Here is a 27,461-nt window from a genome sequence, read left to right as displayed (position 1 = left end):
GCTTTACTAGCCGATGTGGATTCTGAGTACGGGGATGTACTCTACCACTCTGATGTGCGCTGGCTCAGCCGCGGCTCTGTTTACGGTTTTACGCGCTGAGATCAGAAATCTATCTGTTTTTGAAAGAGAGGGTCCTCTTCGTGAACTGAGTGACCCTCTGTGGCTGGCAAACCTTGCATTTTTAGTTGATCTTACTAATCATTTGAATACATTAAACAAGAACCTACAAGGCAAAGAGCAGCTGGTTCCACACCTGTACGTGCACCTGAAAGCCTTCAGTGTAAAGCTCTGCCTGTTTGAGATGCAACTACAGAGCTTTAATGCTGCACACTTCCCTGCACTGACTGAAATAGGATCTGCTTTTACAAACGCGGAAAAAAAAAGTTATTCACGGAGGTGAGTTACAATTACACACTATATTATAGTCAACATGTCTCCTCTAGTGTGCAGCCTGGCCCTTGGTTCAATTTTCTGTATTTGGCCCTCAGTGAAAAAAGTTTGGACACCCCTGCTGTAAAGCATTCCAGCAACGAAGGTGAAGTGGCAGATGATGTTGGCAGACCCAGATTTTTTAGGTGTAAATGACTGAAGGCTATGAAAGCAGCCTCAGACGAAAAGCCATGGCCAGGCCAAAGCCAACCCCGGGTTCATATATTCAGATCAAAAAGAGATTGCGAATGTTCATTTAGGCGCTGAGTTGGATGGAAAAGAGTAAATATAGGGCCGTCAGCATAGTGTCAGACAGCATATACGTAGTAGATGGATTTAATGACTATCTGCCTATTTGGGAACAAAGGTATTACCAAAACTATAAAGATAAGCAGCTTCGAAACACAAACCTATGGATAGTGATATCTCAACTGAAGAAAAAGATAAAGGTCTGTGTAATCTCTCAGTTGAGCAATTTTTTACAGTTCCTGTTTGTAGGGTAGTTCTATTGAGCTACAATAAGTGTGCACTGTGTCTAAGGCTTACTTAGCATAATCATACCAGATTATGGTCTACTAGGTAGCTCTATTGTTCTCTTTGCTTCCTTTGTTTGCTTTGGGTTTGAGGATAGAGTTATATATGTGAGAAAGGCTATGTCTGAGGCCTGCATTCCTGTTCAAGGAAGGATTGTCTTTCCTAAGAGGGAAAGACAATCTAGCTGCTGATAAGGGGCTGGCTTCAGTCCTGGTCCTACTGGACCTCAGTGCAGTGTTTGACACCAATGATCACAACATTCTACTGCAGAGGTTAGAATGTGACATTGGAATCAGAGGGACCGCCCTCAATGGTTTAAATCCTATCTATCAGATAGGTACCAGTTTGTTAGTATAAACCAGTGCACCTCTCCCTGTTCTAAAGTAGCCTGTGGTGTTCCGCAAGGATCTGTGCTTGGTCCAATCCTATTTACTCTGTATATGTTGCCATTGGGTAACATTATCAGAAAACATGGCATTAATTTTCACTGCTATGCTGATGACACTCAGCTGTACTTATTAATTAAACCAAATCAGACTGATCAAATAGATAAACTCAGTGCCTGTGTGAAGGACATCAAAACCTGGATGACCTTGAATTACCTGCTCTTAAATCCTGAAAAAACAGAGGTCATTGTCGTTGGTCCCAAAGGTCAAAGAGATTCTCTGTCGGACCAGATAATCTCACTCGACAATGTGAGTATAGCTTCTAGCCCTAAGGAACCTGAACCAGGGTACAGGGCAGCTAGTTTATCTTAGGAAAATGCTCAGCCTTAGAATCAGCCGTCTGCATTGTCTTCTTGATAACTTGAAGTTTAAGTTAGTGAAGACTCCTCCAGTTTGGGGGTCACTGCCCCGAGTGCTCCAAAGACCACTGGCACCACTGATGCCTTCACCTTCCAGGCCTTCTCCAGCTCTTTGAGCCCCTGGTATTTATCTAGTTTCTTGTGTTCCTTTTTCCTGATCCCATCACTGTTCCCAGTGCATGCTGGAGGTTCTGGTTTAATCATGGCTTGGTTCTGGTTTAGTCCTGGTTCAGGCCTGTTCCCAATGCATGGTGCAGGTCCAGATTTAATCTTGGCTTGGTCCTGGTGTAGTCCTGGTTCAGACTTGTTCCCAGTTTATGCTGCAGGTTCTGGTTTAGTCCTGGTTCAGACTTGTTCCCAGTGCATGCTGCAGGTTCTGGTTAAATCATGGCTTGGTTCTGGTTTAGTCCTGGTTCAGACTTGTTCCCAGTGCATGGCGCAGGTCCTGATTTAATCTTGGCTTGGTCCTGGTTTAGTCCTGGTTCAGACCTGTTCCCAGTGCATGCTGCAGGTCCAGATTTTACCTCAACTTGGTCCTGGTTTAGTCCTGGTTCAGACCTGTTCCCAATGCATGCTGCAGGTCCAGATTTAACCTCGACTTGGTCCTGGTTTAGTCCTGGTTGTGACCTTTTCCCAGTACATCCTGGAGGTTCTGGTTTAATCAGATGCTGGTTGCATGAAGCCATCAGTTCAACATCATCCACAAACAGCAGAAATGAAATCCTGTGGTCCCCTTAAAAACAATGAACGGAGCTAGTAACAAATGGCAGCCCTACTCCGACATGTACTGTGAACAGGTTTGGCTTACTGCAAAGAACACGGGTCTGACTTAATCAGAGAACACGCTTAATAATATCTGCACAAAACTGGACACTTTGTAATACCGGTCACTTTAATAAGCCACATTTGCACTGTTGTTCTGATGCTGCTGTTGTATATATTTTCTACCTCTAAGTATTTTATTTAATTTTTAAGCATATCTTTTTAACTTTCTGCATGCCCTTATTTATATTTGTATTTATTCAGTGTGTTTTATGTTGCACTTAATCACCAAAGTAAGTTCCTAGTTTGTGAACTGTGTTCACAGACGATGGCAATAAAAGTCTTCTGATTCTGATTCTGAACACAGGTCATATAGGGACCACACAACCTTTAACAAAGAGCCCTGTACCTAATACTCCTGGAAATGCCCCACAAACTGTGCCACTGGACACACGATTGAACATGCTTGAACACAGTCCCATAAAAGCATGTATTTATTTAAAGAGGGGGTATTTTACTTCTATGGGATATTAACTTCTAACACATAAAATATGTGATTACCTTTTATTGTTTTGAAAATGTTATATTTGCCAAAAAAAACCTATGCATTAACATGTTATAAGTTTCACTTTCTTCTTTGACACTGAGTCTGCCCTCCTTTGCTCTCTGTGTTAAGTCACTTCCCCTTCAGAGCACTATCACAACACAATCTGCGTGCATCCTGCTAATGAAACTGCTGCATATTACATCAGGTTTGTGTACAGTTTTGTACATTTATGGAGAATTGTCATGTGGGAGAGATTGCAAGATTACAGAAACATGCAACCTTCCATGACCATCTTCCTGTGCTAGATTATGCATGCTCTTAAACAGAGGTTATAATAATGTCTATAAATGTAATAAGGAGAATGATTCAAACTAACTTTTTATTATCAAGACAATGATTTACAAATATATCTGTAACACATGATTCAGTTATGGAAGGCATTGTCATACACAAAGAGATATGGAACAGTTTCAAAAGGCTGCAGTGATCAGATGGTGGGTGATATTCAGAGGTCCAGAGCTTCGGCCACCTTCCTCTCCTCAGGAATACCATTTACCTGAAACATACATAGGTCCATAAATGCCCCACGCCTCCATTCACTTGAATCACACAAGTCCATGAACACTGCCCTGCTCTTCACCTACCTCAAGTCTTCGGAATGTGGACATGACATAAGTGTCTCCTTGGTCAGCAGTAACAGAGAGCAGGGGTTAGTGAAATAAACAAGAGTCCAGTAGAGAGTGCAACACCTACAGCATGTATATATATGTTCAAACAACAGGGTGAGTTCACAAGGGGTCCTAACATGGTTACAGAGGAGGGTAGAGCCAAACATTTTACTAAAGTAATAGTAAGATTATTTCAAAATTATTTTACTCAAGTAAAAGAACAAATTAGTGGTCCAAAAAGTAAGAGTAATTATTTGGGAATTGGGAAATGTTATAGCTGTTTCCTCTCACCATTTACTCACCCAAAATTGTATTTGAAGATATTTGTGCATATTTGAGCAATCTTTAATTGCTTATTTTCAAAACATCATATTGTCGATCAACCCTCATGTTCACCGCCACTGGCATACACCTATTGCTTTCTACTTACTTTGTTCTTTTATTTTATTTTTCTACTGTGATGTGCAGCTGTTTATGCTGAAAAGTGGCGCTTTGTTGTGATGACGTTTATGGCAATGTCAGCTCCCACTGGGAATGCAGTTTTGTAGGCAGCGGACATCTGTCTGTTATTAAGCTGTTTTAGTTGAATATTGTAATTTAAAATGTGTAAATTATAACAATGATCCATGAGTGTCATGGATTATAACTATAAAGCAGACACAAGCACAATAGGTCTGCTTTAAAGAGTAACTGCCAGGACACCTGATATAGAATTCGAAGTTAATGTAATTTGAAATAATAATAATACACAAAATCTCTTGTGTCTTTCCTGAAAAAGGATAGACACAAAAATGAGAAAAACGACATATCTGAAACAGCGATGCAAGAAACACAAATGTTCAAATCATTTCATATTGTCAACATAAAGCTCAAGTCAATTACAGACTTACAGTATGAACTTTAACCCAAGTACTGATATTTAAAAAAAATATTACTCAAGTAGGAGTATACTGCTTAATTTCTTTTAAAAGTTACTTGAGTAAATATAATTGAGTACTACCCACCTCTTATTGTCAAATATTCATGGGTTTCAGGCAAGTGATTTTGTGGGGACTTTTCACATTTTAAAAAAATGAAATTGACAGGTTAGGCAGGTGAGTTCTCTGTGTCATGTTGTAAATGGTCTGGTGAATGGTTCATACAAGAGTCATTTGCCAATGACACCAATCAAATGAGGCTCCTCGTAAATCAAAGGAAAGGTGCCCCGATGCCAGGTTATATCATGTTTGCTAATTAACCCCTGTAGTCCTCCAGCAGATCGATGTTAATGAAATAAATACATCATTTTAATAATTTAAATGGTTTATGAATGTCATATGCACAGGGAACATAGCAAACATATTTGACCAGCTCACACCACCACAAGCACTGCATAAAGAGAAAAGTGAGACCAAAGAGGAGAGAGAGAGAGAAAGAGAGAGACAGACAGACAGACAGACAGACAGGCAGACAGACCCACCTGTCGGCCGCTGCTGAGGGATGGTGATCTGGTTTTGCAGGTTCCTGGAACAGTGATAGAGGTTTTTAAAACTAGGATCCACTGCAGACAACACATGGAGTCATTAAAACAAAAAATGGACAGAATTGTACAGCTAATTGTAAAAAAGGTTCACATAGTGGCAGAGATGGCTAGATTACTCAAACATGCACGGATGGCATCAAAAACCTCTTCTGTCATGTGTTTGATGAGGAAATAACATTACAACATGATTTTGTCTTTAATGACAAAAAAAAGAAGAAATTCATAATATTCTACAATTTGTCAAATAATCCCGACATAATTAAAGGAGCACTATATACATTTTTAGATGTAGATGTTGTAACCCTCATTCATAGGAATAATCAAAATGACCTTTTCTACCATTTTTGTTGTAGGGTCTGAAACTTTTTTTCTCCAAAGAGATGTTGTTTTATCTGCAAAGTTCGAGAAAATAGCAAAAAAAAACAACTTGGCAATCTCCATGGAAACATTTAAGCCAAGTGTTTTTTTGGCAATTAAACACAAAATAAAACACATGTAAATTAATAAACAAACATATTTTTGTACCATTGAAATTGCTATAAAGACATAAAAAACATTAGGAGGTTATTGTGCAAAATTTATATTTTTAGGTTTCTACCATATTATAATATTCTCCCTCAACAAAAACATGGCTGAAGAGGTTTTAGATGTCATCCATGCATGTTTCAATAATTTAGCGATCTCTCCCTATTTGAAGCCTTCTTACGTTTAGCTGTAAGACTGTCCAGTTCTCCACCCACAAGCCTATGTCACCCATACTCCGCCCACAAGCCTATTTCCAAGTCCCTGTAGCTCATAGTATTGTTATTATAAAGGGCTGCAGCTCGTTGCATGTGCTGTAGATCAGAGCATGGCTTACGTCTGCGTTTGCATGAGGGGCATGCTGGTAGTCTCGTAGCTGTCCGGGTGCAGGGGAGGCACCACCTCCCCGCTTACAGGGTTAAATACAGGAAGAGTGGACAGAGGCCACGAGATCTCTCGGTTCTTGGACAGGCTCCGCAGCTCTTTGGAAGACTTCTGGATGGAACTGTGCTGCACCAGTTGGATACTGCATCACAAACAGTAATATAAAAGGAAAATAAACATACTATTACTATTCACAAGTCAAGAAGATGCCACTTTCAAATAACAGGTATAACACAGCAGTAAGTCATATCTAGATCAGATCAAATGACAAAGAAAGAGAAGATTTTTTAAATATATTTTACAGTGTATACACACGTGTAATCATTCCGGAATAACATTTTATCTTGGTTTTTGAAACATAATCCAATGCCATTCTTTCCTTTACTGGTCAAATGTATTCACATCCAAATTCATACTTAATATTGAGGGTATTGTTTTACAGTGTATAGATCTTTGAAAATTGAGTTTAAAAACTCCAGTGCTTATCATGTCAGTTGATATTTAACACGTGTTCACATGAGCACGTGTTAAATATCCTCCCTCCTGGAGGGAGGTTCACACAGAAGCTCAGATCTGTGCTATAAACAGTTTTATATTATCTATTACACTGCTGGAAAGTAATAAAGTACAAATATGTTCCTTTAGTAACAATCTTGAGCTAATTTTACAATCAATACAGTGACCATGGTGACCCTGCATATAGCTATACTAAACCAGCTAGCTACAGACTTTTTACAACAGACTTTCTTCACCATATATGGCAGGGGACGTTCCATAGTGAATGTCTCATCACCAACCAAACAACAGAGTGAGAGAGAAGGTTAGGACAGGCTTTCCTGTTATGTCTCTTGAGCCCACATGGCGCCCCCTGGAGGCTATTGCTCTCCTCAAACTGCCCTGCCACTGGATCTAATACCTGTTAAGCTGCACTGAGGTTTTTGTTTGAGCTTTTCTATTACTATTCTATTTTACTGTTCAATGTGCTTAAACTTCCCCTCAGTGACAAATAAAGTGATATTGATGGATTGATTGATTAATGAACACACTAGGGATGTCAAAAGTAACGCAAATCAGATACTAATCAATACTAAAATTAGAATCGAAATTAGATACTCATTAGAGCAGGTATCGATATTAAAAAAGTCACATTCAGAGGACAGAAATGAACCTTTCCTTAATATGTTTAGAATGATCTTGAGCTGTAGCTTTCACAAGTATAAAACACATAGAATAGTATACGCCCACTGGACCACTATGAACCTACCTGGACCACTGAGGGATTACACACATATAACACACATGGGAATAGAACACAAAGTACTATAATTTGATGTTGAAAATGACATTCCATTGTTTAGAGAAAGTGTTTTGTTTTTTTTTTATCATCATGGTAACAAGTCTATTCCTTAGAATTGAAAGTTTTAAATTTTAGTATTGTTCTGTTCATTCTTGTTGACATAAAAATTGTATGACACATTGAAAGAGTGTCACATAAGACAGACTGTTTATATTTGGCTGCCACACACACCTATGCCCTCTCTAACCAGGTGTAGCTGAGGTGGCCTGCCTTTATATGGACAGGGAATCCAACCTTAATCAAATATGACCCCTGCTCTTACACTGAAGTCATAGTATTACTTTTACAGGAGCAATATTACATATTTTCAAATTTATGTTGTAATGTTGTTTCCTCATCACAAACAGACCTGGAGTTGTGTTTTGTTTCATTCACACATGTTTAACACACAAACCCTGCAGATTTAAGTTCTTCAACTCCAGTTCCACCTTGTGATGTCATGTGGTACTACAGGAAGTCCACTGTGTTTTTAAAAAAAGAGTATCTGTCAACTTGAAAACTACTACTTCATGACATCACAAGGTGGAACAGAGCATTTTGAGCTTTGGAGATGTAGACCATAGACTCTATGTATAAATGGACATAGCTGACCTGGTAGGCACTGCGTTCCAAAGAGAGTATAGGCGCACTTCCAGCTCCAGTGACTCAATTTCTATTGAAAAACTGTCACCCCTCTCTCTGTAACTGCTGCTGTCAGGCTCATCAGTCTGACCCTAAAATGTTAATTATATTCTACTCCAATATTGGTGTTTTATTTTGCTATTTTGTTCATAATTCAAGATATGAGCATAACTAACAGACATATCACGCACCTTCTTTCCACAAGGTCGCTCCCGCTAATGTTAGCAACAGGTTTGATTGACAGCATTGCTAAGCACTAAACCAGCAGTGGCGTGCAGGAAGGGACATTATCTTCAACAGCCTTGCTCCAGATTGGCTCTTAGGTTGCTATGATGCTCATGGCTGGAATCACAAATATGGAACTCAGCTCAAAATATTTCCCTACAAACACTAGCCTCGATGAGCCTCATTTGGCTGGAGCCGAACGTTGTGGGTGACGGCACACTCCCTTAGTCCACTACTTTATACAGTCTATGATGTAGACCAGACATGGGCAACCTACATCCCGGGGGCCACACATAGTCCTTTGGGCTTATTAATCTGGCCCAAATTTCATAAATTATTAATTTAATTAATTGATTTGGAAAACATTTTGTATAATGAGCCTTGCATATTCATGCTTTGCTACATGTTACAGGCCAAATCTATCTATCTATCTATATATCTATATCTATATCTATATCTATATCTATATATATATATATATATATATATATATATATATACACGTTTGCTAATTTTTTTGCTAAATGCTATTTTTTTTTTTTTTAGAACCCATTGTGGCTCGTGTGTCAAAAAGTTTGCCAACCCTTGGTGTAGACAGTCTAATAATAAAGCATTACTCAACCAGGGATGAAATCAAACACAACTGCAGGTATCTTTTTGATGCAGTAACATTACAGCTTAAAAGTCACAAGAATCCTTATTTTTGTGCAATATATGACCTTTAATAGTTAGATACTGTTGTATAAAGCAAACAGTATGAATAATTTAAACTACTGTGAAAAGTTTTGTACTCTCCTTGGCCTCTTGTCAAGTTTACAGTGCTAGATTTGGGGCAGCCTATAAATGTAAGGATGACTATGCAGCTGAATGATGATGAGATGGAGAACAGTGAGTGAGTCACAGAGAGGAGACTTACTCTGGGGTTTGCATGTTTCGTTTGACCCTGGGGACAAAACAAAATGGATGAATTAAACAGTGACAGAAACACAGGCGCAGACAGTGAGAGATGGACATGAACATGATGACACACAGCCCTGTCTAATGAGTTCATGCTCTTTACACATGTTTCTATTTGCAGACTGATAACTACACTGAATAAAATGCACTTATATAGCTGCTGTCATTTAGAACTGTGCGGAATTATCATTGCAGTTAGATTTCTGTGAATAAACCCAAAGAGCTGTTTTCTGATCTGTTATAATCTTGTTTCCTTGTCAAAAGAGACCTGGAGTTGTGTTTTGCTTCATTCACAAATGTTTAACACACAAACCCTGCATATTTAGGCTTCTCTCAAACAGAAAACACTCTGTTCCACTTTGTGATGTCATGTGGCAATCTCTACTGAACAAAAGGTAAAAGGTAGCTGTTAACTTGAAAACTACCGCTTCACACAAGGTGGAACAGATCTTTGGAGATGTAGACAAAAAAGGTTACACAAATGTGTGAATCAAACAAAACACAACTATGTATATTTTTGATGAGGTAACAACATTTTCACACGGCTTAAAGCTCACAAGAGTAAAATTTGCATAATACAGGATCTTTAACAGTTATGTAGCCCAATCCTGAATGATGCCCGACTTCATTATAACATATGCAAATGTGATGCGGTTACTACAATGGGAATGGGAAGCTGCATTTTGATCCCAATTCTTGTGTACTTGTGTAAAAGCTTTGATCAGAGCAGTAGGTCTGTAATGCAGATCAAGGTGTGGCTGGATGAGCACAGGTGTGATGGCAGCACTTACACCCCCTCCCTCCTGCAGCACATGGCATACCCCAGCACCACAAACAGCACCAGGGCCACTGCCGCGGGCACTGCCAGTGTCACCACGAAGTCCGACAGGTAGTCCCGACTCTTCAGGGCTTCGGAGGGTGGGTTGTACTCCCCAAACTCAGGCAGGACTCCGGGGCCAGGGTCCGGGCGGCTAACGTACACTGGGACCACTTTAGTGATGTCCACCTGAACACAAGCAGACATGTGCAGTGAGGGCCCTGGTCTCTGGCATGTCACAGAGGAGCTCTCATTGTATTTAGAGAAAAGAGGTACAACCCCAGCCCCAATGAAGTTGTGTAAAACTTAAAAAATACAGAATACAATGATTTGCAAATCGTTTTCAACCTATATTGAACTGAATAAACTTCAAAGACATGATATGTGATGTTCAAACTGATGAACTTTATTGTTTTTATGTAAATATTCACTCATTTTCAATCTGATGTCTGCAACACATTCCAGTAAAGTTGGGACAGGGGCACGTTTACCACTGTGTTACATCACCATTTGACAACTATCAATAAGCATTTGGGAACTGAGGAAACTAATTGCTGAAGCTTTGCAAGAGGAATCCTTTCCCATTCTTGCTGAATGTAATAACTTCAGTTACTCCGTTGTCATATTTTGCTCTTCATAATGCACATTTTCAATGGGAGACAGGTCTGCACTGCAGGCAGGTCAGTCTAATGCCCGCACTCTTTTACTACAAAGCCATGCTGTTGAAACAGGTGCAGAATGTGGCTTGGCATTGTCTTGCTGAAATAAGCAGGGATGTCCCTGAAATAGACTTGGATGGCAGCATATGTTGCTCCAAAACCTGTATGTACCTTTCAGCATTAATTGATGATTAATTCAATGTTGGTTTTCAGCCTTGTTGCTTAAGTGCAGAGATTTCTCCAGAGTCTCTGAATCTTTTGATGATATTATGGACCTTAGATGTTGAAATCTCTAAATTCCTTGCAATTACACATTGAGAAACGTTGTTCTTAGACTGTTGGACTATTTGCTCACGCAGTTGTTCACAAAGTGGTGAACCTCGCCCCATCCTTGCTTGTGAATAACTGATGCTCCTTTTATACCCAATCATCACACTCATCTGTTTCCAATTTACCTGTTCACCTGTGGAATGTTCCAAACAGGTGTATTTTACGCATTCCTCAACTATCCCACTCTTTTGTTGCCCCTGTCCCAGCTTTATTGTTTTTAAGCAAATACTCACTTATTTTCAGTTTGATGCCTGCAACACATTCCAATAAAGTTTATCAGTTTGAACATTAAATATGTCTTTGTAGTTTATTCAGTTCAATATAGGTTGAAAAGGATTTGCTTTTTCTTGTTTGTTTTTTTGTATTCTGATTTTTAATTTTTATTTTTTTAAGTTTTACACAGTGTCCCAGCTTCATTGGAATTGGGCTTGTAGATCAGAAATATTGAGTTTTATTAGACACATATAGATAAATAAATAAATGACTTCACCCCTTCAGCCCTTTCTTTACATCAGTCCGTGGAGGAGGTGAGTGACAGCAGCCTTACACAGAAGGAGGTCCTCCGCCTCAACATCAGTTCATGAAGAGGGTGTCTGAGTAAACTGCCATTATATTGCCATTATCAGTGAGCAAATTTCACAAACTAGGAACTTCCTTCAACATTATGGTGCAACATAAAACAAAGAATAATAGTATAAGCTATGGGTATGCATCAAAATAAGGTAATCAAAGTCAATATATCCCATTCAATATAGGCTATAGAGAATATTGATACTTTGCAGCTGATGTCATCAACATTCCCTGGGGATGTGATGCCAACTAGGCTCTGAGGCTTTGTTAGACTTTAAAACAATCTGACCAGAAAGAACTGACTAAATTAGACCAGTGAAGATGTCTGTGTAATTCCTACGTTGTCCAGGTCTGATCCATTGTAAACATCGTCTTTCCCCCATCTACAACTCCCCAGACCCAAAGCAAACAGAGGAAACAAAGAGAACAATAGAGCTAGCCAGAATGCTAATGGATGTGAAAACACCCATTAAGAGCTGAGTGAATATGCTAAGTATGACTCAGGGACAGTGCACACTTAGTGTAGCTCAATAGGCCTAGCGTACAAAAATAAACTGTAAACAAAAGCTGTTTACAGTTTAAATGTAGTTAGCTCCTCCCTTCAGATAGATATAAGGCAGTGTCCACCGGCAATCTGACCAGAACTGAAGAAGCAGTTTGGATGAGCAGCCTCCTTCATTCCTATAACTTTTTGTCAGGTTGACAGATTTTCCTTTTGGCTTTTACTATCCAACAGATGAACAGTTTTCCAGTTACTCTCACCTTTTTGTTGAAAATTAAAGTCCTAAATAGAACTTATGGTTTAAATAAATTTTGTATTTTGAGTTTTCAGACAATCTTACATTTCTTTGGCTGTTTGCTAATGTGTTCATTGTGTCACTATTGAAACCTCGGAACTGTCTGCCATATATATACATGTAGAACACCTCAGCGTGATCAATAACTGTACACTCTCAGAATAACACACTAAATGAGTGTAAAGGACATTTTTCCTCCAGAGTGGACACAGATATGAAAATGAACTAGGAGAATGCACTGGTTTGGAATAGCTTTGTGTCTAATTTGCATTGTTCATGCCAACACTAAGTGGTGGTGAGGTACTTGTGTTGCTACAGCTATAGCAGGAGCTCACCACAACCTCATCACTCCAGGGCAGACTGGTGGCCATCTGTAGAGTGACTGACATTGGTCTATACAAGAAAATCAAAGTCTTGACATTCTTCATCCACCTGCTTAGTGCAGTCAGCAGGTCCTGAGACTCACCAGGGAGATCTTGCACCAGTCGATGTGGAACTGTGCTCTGAACTTCTTGTCACAGCTGATGGCGGGCTCCATCTCCTGACTGCAGCGCAGTTGGTTGTGTGGGCTCTCCACCTCTCGCAGACAGGAAGAGAAGGGAACATCAGCCCCCACCATCACGTACACCCTACTCAACACACACATACATGAGTCCATGAGTTCTGTGTACCTCAGTGTAGCCATGGCCACTGCACTGACCCCTCCTTCAGGTTGTTGATGGGGAGGGGCACACGGCCGCCTCGATCCAGGGCAGATGTGATGTTGATGGCGTTCAGGCGTTCAGGCTGCCACACGTTCTTTACTGCTCCCAGAAAGTCCCCCAGAACCTCACTGGCCAACATCTCCTCCACGTTCATGTTCTTTATGTAGAACTCGGCCTGGTAGGGCAAGGGGAACTCTGCAGCAAGAACAAGCAAAGGAAACCAGAGGCCATTTGAGGTGGGTCTGCTGCTGTGGGTCTTCTGTGGGTCTATAGCAGGTCTATTGTGGCTTTATTGTGGGTCTGTTGAGGGTCTGTTGTGAGTCTGCTGTGGGTGTATTGTGGGTCTGCTGTGTCTGTACCTTCTGTGGCCATGATGTTGATAACCAGGTTGTGGCGAGCAGTCTCAAACGTGCGACGATTGTACGCTGTAATCTGCACACACACATACATACACACACACACGCACACAAACACACACACACATTTGAAGCAGACTTATTGTGCTTGTGTCTTCCATACAGTTGTTATAGTTTAAATATCTGAAATCACAATATTAATTAAGTTGACCTAATAAATGAAACAAGTCCACTGACTTCCGTGTTAGAAAATTGCGGTGCCCAATGGGAGCTGACGTCGCTGTAAACATGATTACAGCAAAGCACTGTGTGATTGTCTGTACCTCCTATGGATAGCTGCAAATCATGCTAGTGAGCAGCAGATTTTCATTTGTCCCAAGTAAGTCTATCTGTATGGTTTATTATAAAGCGTTTTATTTTCCAATAATCAAGAAGTGTGCATTAACATGCTAGTTGTTGTTAGCTTTATTGTCGTCGTTAAACTCCACTCTGGTCTCTGAGAATTGTGAAAAAAAGTCCTTCAGGTGAATAACTAGGAAGGTCTGGAATGCATAAGGTAAGTGAAGAACTTTTGACCTTTTGAAAACGCATCAATCTTCAGGAGCACGTCAAAATTATAACTTGAGTACAGCACTGTGATAAGTGACAGGTTGAGGGTTCAACTTCCACACACAGTACCTCTATGACAGTGGGTTTGCCAACATGCTCTGCAGTGGGTGAGCCGTACAGCACCCCGTCGCTAAGGGCAGTCCTCTGGATGTAGCGCAGCCAGCCTGGACGGTCGGGGAAGCCCTGCAGGTTGGTGTTGAAAGTGATGGGGTCATTACTAGCATCACCTGAGGGAAAGCACAGTTCAGATAATCTTTACAAAGCATTTTACTAAGGCTTGTAGTTTTGTGTTACATCTGTGTGCACAGTTCAAGCTTTCTGGTGTATGCTGCCCCACCTAATGTCTCCATCCATTGTCCTATCCATTACAGTCAGTTGGAGTTAGATCTCTAAATTGAGGTATTTTACTTCTGTAGGGTATTAACTGCAACACATAACATATCTAGATTACCACCGTTACCGTTTATTGTTTTGAAAATGCCACATTCACCAAAAACAATGCATTAGCATGTTTTCATGTTTCACTTTTGCTTCATGTGTGCCCCTTCCCTTTGCTCCCCATGCTAAGTCATTCCCCGTTTAAACAACACAATTAGCTGCATCCCACTAATGAAACTACTGCACATCACATCAGGTTTGTCAACCTCGTTGTATCGTTTTTGCATATTTACGGAGAGTTGTCGTGTGAGAGCAGGTGTGATGTAGACTTGTGGGTGGAGCCTGGGTGACATAGGCTGCTGGGCGGAGCATTGGTGACATAGGCTTGTGGGAGGAGGCTTAGACAGAATCTTACAGCTCACCATATGAATGCTTTCAATTTTCAAAAAAAGGCCCAGGAGGGATCACTAAAATACTGAAACATGTATGAATGACATATAAAACCTTCGGCATGTCTTTGTTAAGGGAACGCTATAACTTGGGGAAAAGAAAAAAAAGACAAAAAAAATATTTTTTTTGTCTCTAAGTTATATAATTCTCTGCATCTTTTCTGGGACAGTGTTCACTCCCTGCTTCTCTTGACAGTATGGCATTAAACTAACTTATTGTACTGGCAGCTGTATTGATAAAAAAAAATGCCTTTGAAAACATGCATTCTTACTGTGAGAAGGTAGCCACTCCACAAAAGTAACCTATTACTGCAACTGCTTGTCTCCATGTCGGTGTTGTAACTTTGCCTGAAATGTTCCATAGTATGGCATTAAACTTGCATGTCTAGCATTTAAAGAGGGGGTATTTTACTTTTATGGCATATTAATTTCCAATGTATAACATATTTAGTTCACCATGTTTTCTTTTATTGTTTTTAAAATGCTATTTTTGTCAAAAGCACTTATTAACATATTTAATACACTTCACTTTCATTTTTGATGCTGAGTCACCCCTCATTTTGCTCTTCCCCCTAACTCATTCTCCCTTCAGAGCGCTATCAATTCAATTCAATTCATTTTATTTTTGCAACGCCCAAAATCACAACAACAGTTGTCTCGAAGGGCGTTCATGTTTTGGTTGATGGGGGAAACCGGAGTACCCGGAGGAAACCCATCCAGACACGAGGAGAAACATGTAAAACTCCACACACCATCACAACATAGTCGGTGTGCATTCTGCTAATGAAACTACTGCACATCACATCAGGTTTGTGAATTTGTAGTGTATTGTTTTATATCCTATTTTTGTAAACAGTGGTCCCTCGCTATATCACGGTCTCGCTGTGTCACAGATTTTTTTTTTTTTTTGTGTGTGTGCAATTTTACATGCTTTTTTAAATAATAATAATAATAATAATAATAATAATAATACATTTTATTTATAACGCACTTTACATTTTAACAACAAATCTCGTATGTAGTGTATGAAGGTGTATTGTGTTCTGCTTCCTGACTGGCTAAGGGACTGTAGACCATTGTCAGTCAGTCTCCTCCATCTCCTGTAGAGTACAGAATGTGTTCAGCCAAATTTATGTAACCTTTGATTTATTTGATGTATATTATTGTATGTATTGACATTTATTTGGGTCATTAGTATTTTGTTTAGTGCTTTGTACTTATTTTATTAACAATGAATATTATTTATTATATTATGTTGGATATATTATTTACTTTCTTCATAACAATATTGGTTTCTACTTAGTTTTGTGGTACAGTGCATTTGAGGAGCGCACAGGTAAAAATGTAACAAGAGGGTTTGGTTCGATCCCCGGGTCGCCCAGGCCTTTCTGTGTGGAGTTTTGCATGTTTCTCCCCGTGTCTGGATGGGTTTCCTCTGGGTACTCCGGTTTCCCCCATCAACCAAAACATGAACGCCCTTCGAGACAACTGTTGTTGTGATTTTGGGCGTTACAAAAATAAATGAATTGAATTGAATTGAGTGAACGCACACAGGGCGCGCACAAGATGAGATGAGTTAAGTTGTTGAATAAAGACGAGCTGTAACTGTCCTGCCGTGATGGTCTATTTAAGCAAGTAAGACAGCAAGAAAATACATAATATTAAATCTAACTTTAACCCACCAAACCACAGCCTCAAGAGACTGATGAGAACAATAAATTAGGGTTACATTTACATACAAGTGCTGTATGTTTTCAAGTTTTTTTACCAACAAACCCACAAAGTTGATGAAACGTTCTGCACCGACAAATTTCAGAAACGCTTTGGATTTAAGTGTTTCTCTGCAGAGAGAGGCGCCTCTGCAGATACTGCTGGAGCAGAGGCACGTGAACACATCTAAAGCGATCGTCAAGGAAGAGGGATATAATATACAAAGGTTTGAACTTTGAGTGTTTAAACAAGAGATAAATGTGAGAAAATGTTAATGCCTGTCTATGAAAAGTGTATAAAGTGTGTGGTGAGGGGTTTTACAGCCTTAAAAAATATATAATAATTGTAAAAAATAAAGCTGACTACTTTGCAGATTTTGCCTATTGCAGGCTATGTTTAGAATGTAACCCTCGTAATAAACAAGGGACCACTGTATTTATGGATATTTGTCGTGTAGGAGCATGGGTGATGTAGGCTTGTGTGCGACTGCATGAAAACTTGCTTGTCTCCATGGAAATAAATGAGGTTAATGCCATAAGACAGTCTTTCTCATCTAGTTCCTCCAAAGCTGATGAACCGCCCCACTTTGTCCCCAGTCCCATGTGTTCATTCACTTCATTAACATACATGCCAGGAACACCGGATAACTAGCCTAGTCCAATTTTAACTGATATATCAAAATGCATTTAATCCTGGAAACTACCACTGACAATGACACTATGCGCACACAAGGAGAGGCATTCAGCACATGTTGTTTTGGTCCGCTAGGTTAAAGTGAAAGTAAACACTATGGGAGTTTCAGCGTGTTTATTTGTTCTGCAGAGAGATGTCTGAAAATCAAATGCTCAATGTAAATGAGATGTTTTTATTGATTATAGCTGCAAAGATTTAGTGCTAATGCCAACTTACTAACATCATACCTACATTCCTATTTGGTTCTTTGACCTGCTGTGGACTGTGACAAAAGTGGTCGGACAAAATCCTGACCATTTTAATTGGGTTGTTTAGCGCACTCTGAGTTCTGCATGTAAGCCTAAAGAGTAGATAGAGGCAGTACCAGATTTGGGGTAGGGGGGGAACTCTCCTTTGAAGTACTCCCTCTCGAGCACATGCACAAACAGCACTCCGGCAGAAGGGTAGACGTTTCGGTCAGCGTGGGACCGCGACACGATGGTTACCACTGAAACAAAAACACAAAGTTCACTGGTAAGCTTTAGTTATAGTGTGCAACGGAAAATATAGGAGTATAAATCGATAATGTCACTTCCGTGCCCATCTCCATCTCAAAGCCACTAACCACTCCTTTGAAGATAGTGAGGTACAGATCTTGGCCAGGGTTTGAGAGGGGATTTCAAGATGCTATTTTTGTTAGGAAAGAGAATCCTTTCTTAAACAGGAATGGGGGCCTTAGACATCATCTCTCCCCATCTACAACTCCATCCTCAGACCCAGAACAATGAGAACAATAGCAGGGTCGTAAAGGTTGAATAGGATGGCTTCAACTGAAATGGGAAGCAATAGCTGTTCACAGTTTGAGTGTAGTTAGCCCCTCCCTTCAGATAGGTATAAGGTAGTGTCCACCGGCATTCTGACCAGAACTGAAGAAGTGGCTTGGATAAGCAACGAAACATCTTCACTCTAACAACGATTTGTCCACTTGACAGATTTAAACTTCACCTTTTGCTAAGGACAACCTGGACAACTGAGGGGTTACACAGACACTTTATTGAATAGTAAAAAAAAAATTTAAAAAATCAAATCTGTCAACTGGACAAAAAATTGTACGAGTGAAAATGTTTCGCAGCTCATCCACACTGCTTCTTCAGTGTCTCTGATGAAATGAAAAAGCTTGGATGAGGAAGCAAAACAAACTACTATGTTACATTCATGTTTTCCAAGTTTCACTTTCATTTCTGATGGTCTGAGTCTCTGTTCCCTTTGCTCTCCGCATTAAGTCACTCCCCCTTCAGAGCACTATCACAACACAACAGCCATGCATCCCGTTGCTGTGTACAGTTTTATATCATGAAGAATTGTCGAGTGGGGCCATGGATGATGCTTGTGAGTGGAGCATTGCACAGAATCTTACAATGAATAGGAAGGAGGGTTTAAATAAGAGCCCAGTAGAGATCGCTAATGTACTCAAACATACATGGATGACATTTAAGACTGCTTCAGGCATGGTTTTGATGAGCAAGAAAGCACTTTTTTTTTTTTTTTTTTTTGCACAATACCCTCTCTTGTGCACAACTGTTGCAATTCTTCTTATTACTAATTTAGTAAAAATGTTTTAGGATAGAGGAGATGGAGGGTGGAGGGTTTCTCACCACATTTTTTTCTGGTCCACTGCACTGACCTTAAGCAACTCTTGTTAGAAATTTTAAACCAACAAAAAAGCTAGTTTAAAAGGTTAGTGGACACAGACAGAATTGGTAGTATAAGCAGAAGTAAAAGGGGCCGTGCAATCAGGAAAAAGCCATGTGAGGAGGGTTGGGCACAGGTAGGGCCCATGGACGAGGCGCCTGGAAGTGAAACAGTCCTCTGTCCTCGGAGGACTGAAATAAACTAAACCAACAAATACATAATACAAAAAATAAAAATAAAAAAATAAATAAAAAATAAAAATTCTAAAAAGAAAATGAACATTTAAAACAAATAATCTATTTCTAAAAAAAAAATACAAATAATAATGAAAAAAAACAAACAAAACATGTCACTCAGGTGCACACAGCATTATTATTGGGGCCAGAGGAGGTATTATTGTCAGGGGCCACAGCAGCATGGTTCTTACTCACCGTTTGTGTGGGGGCCTCTCCTGTGCCATGGGCCCCTGCTCCTGTCCACACTCACAGAGGCATGAGTGCTCCCCCTGCAGGCCACTAGCACAACTAATGCTGCACAACACACAATCAGAGCACTTACTATAGCGAAACTCCAGGCAGCAATTTTCAAACTTTGGGCATCATGTATACTGCTTTATGGCTCCATATTACACAGAATGGACTCTTGTTGCTGTTACCTCCTCAAAAACAAACCTGGAGTGCATTTCATTCACACATGTTTGAGTAACCCTTTACTATTTGTCTGTCTCCATCTTCAAAGATGAAGAAAAAACAGTGGAGCACTTGTATTATCACATGCCATCACAAGGGGGAACAGAGTGTTTTCTGCTTGTAGTGCCTCAAGTGTTGGGTTTCATTCATATGTTTAACACATAAACCCTGCATAAGTCCAAGTCTGTTTGTGATGAGGAAACATTAGAAAAATTCAGAAATCTAAGGATGCCCAAGTTTTCTTGAATACTTTTTACTTTTACTTAAGCTCAATTTTGGCAGCAGTGCAACTGAGTACATTGTTAGCTATGTAACTATACTTTGACTTGAGTATAGCAACCATTTCTAACATCACAATGGCAGTTTTAAGGGAAGACAGTCTGCAAAACATTTTATTTCTATTCTTGTTTTTTTTTTTGGTTTTTTTGCTTTTTCAAAATATAAACTTTGACATGAAAACAACATTGCCCAATGTGCTCCTTTATTATTGCATTTGATCAATTTGCATCCATTTTGAAAAAAATTGCTTGAAAATAAGCAATAAAGATCAAGCTCAAATATCCTTGAATTACACCAAATACAACAGGGGTGAGTGAATGGTGAGGGGAACAACTACAACCCAGTTAAAAGCTCTAAATAGTTGTTTTTTTAGAATAGGTCTGCTTTAAAGCAGCATCTACATAAACACAAAACTTTACAAGCTTGTAATTCACACCAATTCCAATGAAGTTTGGACATTGCATAAAACTTAAAAAAAAAAAAAAATACAGAATACAATGATTTGCAAATTCTTTTCAACCTATATTGAACTGAATAAACTACAAAGGTATGATATTTAATATTCAAACTGATAAACTTTATTGTTTTTATGCAAATATTCACTCATTTTTAATTTGATGTCTGCACGTTCCACAGCATACTTTTCCACTTTGTGTCAGTCCATCTCAGGTGAGCTCGGGCCCAGAAAACCCAGCTGCGTTTCTGGGTGTTATTGACATATGGCTTTCGCTTTGCTTGGTAGTTTTAACTTGCACTTGGAGATGTAGCGACGAACTGTGTTAACTGACAATGGTTTCTTTAAGTGTTCCATGTAGTAATATCCTTTACACATTCGTGTGTGTTTTTAATACAGTACCGCCTGACGGATTGAAGGTCACGGGCATTCAGTGTTGGTTTTCAGCCTTGCTGCTTAAATGCAGAGATTTCTCCAGATTCACTGAAACTTTTGATGATATTATGGACCTTAGATGATGAAATCTCTAAATTCCTTGCAATTACATATTGAGAAACGTTGTTCTTAGACTGTTGGACTATTTGCTCACGCAGTTGTTCACAAAGTGGTGAACCTCGCCCCATCCTTGCTTGTGAATAACTGAGCCCTTCGGGGATGCTCCTTTTATACCCAATCATGACACTCACCTGTTTCCAATTAACCTGTTCACCTGTGGAATGTTCCAAACAGGTGTATTTTAAGTATTCCTCAACTTTCCCATTCTTTTGTTGCCCCTGTCCCAGATTTATTGGAATGTGTTGCAGACATCAAATTGAAAATGAGTGAATATTTGCATAAAAACAATAAAGTTTATCAGTTTGAACATTAAATATGTCTTTGTAGTTTATTCAGTTCAATATAGGTTGAAAGGGATTTGCAAATCAATGTATTGTACATATTTTGTTTTACATAGCGTCACAACTTCATTGGAATTGGGGTTGTAGATATTCAACATTACACGATGAACAATATGCAGTTATCCAAGTAATCCAGTCGACAGAAGAAGCTTTTTTTCTTCAGTGACTTGACTTAAAGTAATGTTAATGTCATCAGATGCATGTGTTTTGTTTCACTCATGTTTAACACACAGACCCTGCATATTTAGGCTGTGTTCTCTCAATCGGAAAACACTCTATTCCACCTTGTGATGTCATGTGGTAATACAGGAATTGCTCCACTGTGTTTTTAAACTCCATTCACTTTCACTAGAATCATTAGGATACGTTCACCCCCTGAATTGTCAATCTCTACTGAACAAAAAGTAAAAAGTAGCTGTTAACCTGAAAACTAGCACTTCATGACATCACAAGGTGGAACAGAACATTTTGAGTTTTCAAGATGTACACATAGCCGAAGGATGCTGGATTACTCAAACATGTGTGAGTGAAACAAAACACAAGTCCGGGTATGTTTTTTAGGAGGTAAAAATATTATAACATGGCTAAAATCTCACAAGAGTCAATTTTGCGTAATATAATAAATGTATTCCTTTACCCGGTTTGCTGTTCCTAGTGTAAGGTCCATTCAGGGTTAGGTCTCCTTAACTAAAGGATAAGCATGACCCCCCATTGTAATCAGACCCAACTAACACTTAAGGAACGCATCCTGCCCAATGTCCAAAATTTAATCATTATAATTTTTTGATCATCTGTGTTTAAAGGGCCTGTACCTGATTTCAAACCATGAGTCCTTTCTGCTGTTGTGATATTACATCATCATGTGTCATGCAGGTGTTTCCCAATAGTTCTCCAATTTCTAAATTTTTTTTATTTTTTTTATAAACATCACTTAAAAATGCACCATGACAGAGATTCCCATACCTGTGATAGCGGTTTCCCAAGATTTTTTATTAAAAAATAAGCCTATTTCCATTCTTTTAAAAATGTGTCCTTCTTGGTAGCATCTGTATTAGGTTTTAACCAGAGGTAGTAACTAAACACTCAGTACTTTGAGTTGTATTTGAGTTGAGTACTTTTTACTTTGACTCTACTACATTTGAAAGACAAATATAATAATCCTTCGCTACGTTTTTCATAAAGGCTTCAAGTACTGCGTTTTTATGTGGAGCTGTTTTCCATGACTTCATTCAAAGCTGTATAGCGCTCAGGTGCTCGGTGGTCTTATGGACTCAAAACAAAAGTTTGCACCTGAACAGTGTGGGTGCAATGCCACTGATTAGTCAGTTTGTTGTAATTAGGCTTTAATCTAATTTAGACCCCGTTAACAATATCTGCAGTTGTAAACCAGTTTTGAGTTTGCTTATTGGATTTACTGAAGATAGTAAATTTAGACTAATTGGATTCCTGATTGCAAATAACCCATTCTAACCAAATGTGTCTTTCTAATCTAATCTAATCTGTTAAATCCAGCACAGGCTGGATTTAACAGTATAACACCAAACAACAATTTGCATCTTGTCTTTAGAAATAACATTATACATTATTATTCACAATGCTTATTTAAAATTATTTGTAAAAAAAGTCTTTCAATACTTAAGCAATTTCTACAGCAAAATATTTCAGTACATTAACTTAAAGCTGATATCTGGAGTTTGCGAAAAAAAAAAAAAAAAGAAAAAAGAAGGGAGTTAAGCCGTGGGCTAAGTCATTGACATGTCTGTGTAATCCCTCAGTCGTCCAAGTCTGATCCAGAATAAAAGCCAAAAGTAAAATCTGTCAACTGGACCAAAAAGTGAGAGAAATATCTAAAAAAATTATACATGTCAGACATGGCAAACAAAACACATTTCAGTATTCGGGCAGTTCCACATTTACAGACCTACACCTTCCTCCTTTGACACCTCAGTGCAACTGTTGATGGACAAATGTAGAAAAGCTGCTTTGTGCAAACATGATACACAATGGCAGCTTCCTGACCAACAATGTCATCAGGGTCTTAAATTCTGATGCCTTCAGGTGTGGTGGGTTCTTCACACTCTGGGACATCAGGCTCTTGTCCTACACCATCTTGAACAATGCTCTCCAAGGTGATCTCACGAGGTTCATCAGTATTCTGTTTGTCTCGTCTGTGGATGATTTTAATAAATTTAGGATATTTAAACTGTATATTTTAAAAAGAAACATGCATAGTGAAAACAAGTGACCCGATTCATATTGTTGGGATGTAGTTTCTGTCACTGTCATTAGAATCACCTATACCTCTGAAGAAGAAGTGACAGTCGAGGTCGACACAACTTCAGCGTCCTTGGTTGGTGTTTCATCCTCTGCCTAGTCAATGCTGTATATAAAGGGCGCTATCACATCCTCAAGCTATTACCACTTACAGCAACATTTAATATTTACATTGAGCTTTTTCAAGCTGTTTCATTAATTTCATCAACAGTGTCATCAGACTGTAAGTGTCCACATACAAATATATGTTATTATCACCCATACTGTCGTGTATGTCTAAGACACTGCAGTCAACGCCATTGTCATTACACCGCAATGTTTGATTAGCACACACAATTATTAGTAGAGTACAGAAGAAGTAAAGTAATAAGCACACGCAAATAAACCAAAAGTGTGCAAACACATCAATATAATTACAAATGCACAGGAAATGCCATTTTGTTAAGTGGGATGTAAGTTATACTTAGTCAACATGGATGCTGTAATGGTGACCAAGTAAAATTCAGGCCATGACCAACTGATGAGGGTAGACTTTCTGACACGCGCATCAATTATCAATATATCAATGGATATAATCCCAATTGTCCTTGCACTATATTGTATTCCCCAACCAGACAATGGTATATTTTGTTAAAAACTTTGTCTTCCTTACCTGTCCACAAGAAGTAAATCCAGCCACCAGGTATCTACTGCTGGGAGGCAGTTTCATACACAGCTCACCCACGCACAGCTCACTCACGCACAGCTCACTCACGCACAGCTCACTCACGCACAGCTCACTCACGCACAGCTCACCCACGCACAGCTCACCCACGCACAGCTCACCCGAGCTCACCCATGTACAGCTCACCCACACATAGCTCACCTGAGGTCACCCATGAGCAGCTCACCCACAGAGAGCTCACCCGAGCTCACCCATGCACACTGAGGTTGACTGACAGCTTACGTTTCAAGAAGTTCATTTTTTCTCCAAAGTATAGTAACGGACAAAATGGTAATTTTTACACATTTTAAAAGAATGATACATAATTACAGATATTTCTAAAACTCAGATATCAGCTTTCAGTAATAATTTGACAGTGCTATTTTTACTTGTATTGGAGTAATATTTGACCAGGTGCATTTTTACCTTAAATCAAATATTCAAATGCAGTACTTTGATCACTTCTTATATATATATATATATATATATATATATATATATATATATATATATATATCTTTTACAATACATTGCAAAATATTGTGTAAAGTACATTTATCTTAACAAGAATACATTCAAATGAGGTAGAGGCCCTTTAAATTCTGCAAATGGCTGCTCTTGTGGCATTCCTTTGCGCCTACACCAGAGCGCACCAAAAGCGCGAAATAAAAAGGCCGTGGGTGAAGAAACCGGCGAATCAGACACGAACACAGCCCCATAACGCGCTACAACCATTCGCATCAACAACAGAAAACAGACTGCCCCGACAACGGTGCAGCGAGGCAGTCACGCAGCTGGAAGAGAAGCAGCCGTGCGCGTCAGGCTAACTAGCCTGCTGCTAACCACCAAACAACATAGAGCCAAACGGGGCTCTCCCTCTCTGTGCCCGCGCCGTGCTGCGGGTCAGTAAGTACGTACCCGCACCCAGCCACAAGGCGACAGTTGCGGTGGACATGGCTCCAGGATCCCGCTGCGTTTCACACAAAGGTGCGGCTTTTCCAGTGGCCTCCAGGTCTGAGAGCCATACTAAAGCAGCATCGCTCCCTCCTCTCTCCGCCTTCTCCGCTCCGCAGTGGAAACAGGCGCGCGTCCTGATTGGTCCAACATCTGGCTGGAATATGATGATGGTTGGAATAAAAAAAGAGGTTAAAATGTTTCCAGAGAGACGGGAATCAAAACAGAGGCTTGTTCCGTGATTTTACGATTTTACGAACAGCTAGATAATAACGTAACAGAGCGTGTACAGGGGCCTGAATGAGGACGTCTGATCCAGTGTTTTAGGTGATGACTGACAGTAATCGACATTGCAAAATGAATTCAATTCCCAAGTTGCTATAGACAAGAATCTACACGTTTAAAGCAGAATTAAGTAGTTTCAAACCACAATCTGCATATTCTCAAAACAAAATGTGCAGTTTTTTTTATTTATTTTTATTTTTGGCACAGACAGTTATAGGCTTCAGGGAGTGTGCAATGTCCTTTGGCACCTTAGGCAGAAAGGCCCAAGGGAATGTGCAATACTCACCTTTACACTTTTAGGCCACAGGGAATGTGCAAATATCCATCCATCCATCCATCCATTTTCTTCCGCTTATCCGGGGCCGGGTCGCGGGGGAAGCAGTCTAAGCAGGGACTCCCAGACTTCCCTCACCCCGGACACGTCCTCCAGCTCCTCCGGTGGGACCCCAAGGCGTTCCCAGGCCAGCCGAGAGACATAGTCCCTCCAGCGTGTCCTGGGTCTTCCCCGGGGCCTCCTCCCAGTGGGACATGCCCAGAACACCTCCCTAGGGAGGCATCCAGGAGGCATCCTGAGCAGATGCCCGAGCCACCTCAACTGGTTCCTCTCAACGTGTAGGAGCAGCGGCTCTACTCCGAGCTCCTCCCATGTGACCAAGCTCCTCACCCTATCCCTAAGGGGATAGGGTGAGACCGATACAACAGCGACCGCATCACTGCAGACACTGCGCCGATCCGCCTGTCAATCTCCCGCTCCATCCTTCCCTCACTCGTGAACAAGACCTCGAGATACTTGAACTCCTCCACTTGGGGCAGAGACTCACTATCCACCCGGAGAGAGCAAACCACCTTTTTCCGGTCGAGAACCATGGCCTCGGATTTGGAGGAGCTGATTCTTATGCCAGCCGCTTCACACTCGGCTGCAAACTGCCCCAGTGCCTGTTGCAGGTCCTGGCTCGAAGAAGCCATCAGGACAACATCATCTGCAAACAGCAGAGATGAAATCCTGTGGTTCCCAAACCAGACCCCCTCCGGCCCCTGGCTGCGCCTAGAAATTCTGTCCATAAATATAATGAACAGAACCGGTGACAAAGGGCAGCCCTGGTGGAGTCCAACATGCACCGGGAACAGGTCTGACTTACTGCCGGCAATGTGAACACAGCTCCTGCTCCGGTCATACAGGGACCGGACAGCCCTTAGCAAAGAGCCCCGGACCCCATACTCCCAGAGCACCCCCCAACGGACACCACGAGGGACACAGTCGAATGCCTTCTCCAGATCCATAAAACACATGTGGACTGGTTGGGCATACTCCCATGAGCCCTCGAGGACCCGATGGAGAGTATAGAGCTGGTCCAGTGTTCCACGACCAGGACGAAAACCACACTGCTCCTCCTGAATCCGAGGTTCGACTATCGGTCGGATTCTCCTCTCCAGTACCCTGGAATAGACCTTACCGGGAAGGCTGAGGAGTGTGATTCCCCTGTAATTGGAACACACCCTCCGGTCCCCCTTCTTATACAGAGGGACCACCACCCCAGACTGCCATTCCACAGGTACTGTCCCCGACCGCCACGCGATGTTGCAGAGACGTGTCAGCCAAGACAGCCCCACAACATCCAGAGACTTGAGGTATGAGGTATGGGATGTATTCAGGAAATGACCCAAAGGAAGCTTTGATAGTGTAATGATATTTATTACAAAAACAGAGTATATGCCAATCGCAGACAGAGTCTGGGTATTCTCTGAGCCAATGTGAGAAAGACCACGAACAAAGAAACTCTACTATATTTTCTCGTAACGGTGCGGGTAGGACCAAAGAGTGCAGACTCAGGGCAAGTTGACAGTGTTTAT

The 27,461-nt window shown here is 40.4% G+C and overlaps 1 protein-coding gene across 5 annotated transcripts; it reads right to left on the bottom strand.

Annotated features, from left to right (window-relative positions):
- Positions 1–162: 162 nt before the first annotated feature.
- sgce (sarcoglycan, epsilon) lies at positions 163–25,439 on the bottom strand. Of its 5 annotated transcripts, none has more exons than XM_033991526.2 (12): positions 25,290–25,421; positions 17,770–17,892; positions 14,245–14,402; positions 13,570–13,642; positions 13,207–13,405; positions 12,973–13,135; positions 10,155–10,339; positions 9,293–9,319; positions 6,127–6,315; positions 5,205–5,248; positions 3,722–3,759; positions 3,542–3,633 (listed from the first exon to the last, which is right to left on the bottom strand). In XM_033991526.2, exons 1-12 carry the CDS (start codon positions 25,324–25,326, stop codon positions 3,583–3,585), a joined length of 1,287 nt encoding a protein of 428 aa, XP_033847417.1. In that variant the 5' UTR covers positions 25,327–25,421; the 3' UTR covers positions 3,542–3,582. The 5 variants fall into 5 exon arrangements, with proteins under 5 accessions (XP_033847419.1, XP_033847418.1, XP_055081227.1 ...); XM_033991524.2 differs by having other exon boundaries at positions 3,543–3,633; positions 10,125–10,339; positions 25,290–25,429; XM_033991528.2 differs by lacking the exon at positions 3,722–3,759 and having other exon boundaries at positions 163–3,633; positions 10,125–10,339; positions 25,290–25,439.
- Between the last annotated feature and the right edge of the window lie 2,022 nt (positions 25,440–27,461).

This window comes from Periophthalmus magnuspinnatus, chromosome 11, assembly GCF_009829125.3.
Source record: "Periophthalmus magnuspinnatus isolate fPerMag1 chromosome 11, fPerMag1.2.pri, whole genome shotgun sequence".
In the NCBI taxonomy this organism is placed as follows: Eukaryota; Metazoa; Chordata; class Actinopteri; order Gobiiformes; family Gobiidae; genus Periophthalmus; species Periophthalmus magnuspinnatus.
Note: the sequence above shows the minus strand (reverse complement) of the source record. Positions and strands in the feature narration are given on the sequence as shown.

Coding starts and splice junctions, on each gene's coding strand:
- sgce (XM_033991524.2), bottom strand. CDS start 25,326: ATGTCCACCGCAACTGTCGCCTTGTGGCTGGGTGCGG. Junction 13,406..13,569: donor CAACATCATGGCCACAGAAG/GTACAGACACAG, acceptor TTCTTGCTGCAG/AGTTCCCCTTGCCCTACCAG. Junction 3,760..5,204: donor CCCTCAGCAGCGGCCGACAG/GTGGGTCTGTCT, acceptor CTGCTGACCAAG/GAGACACTTATGTCATGTCC.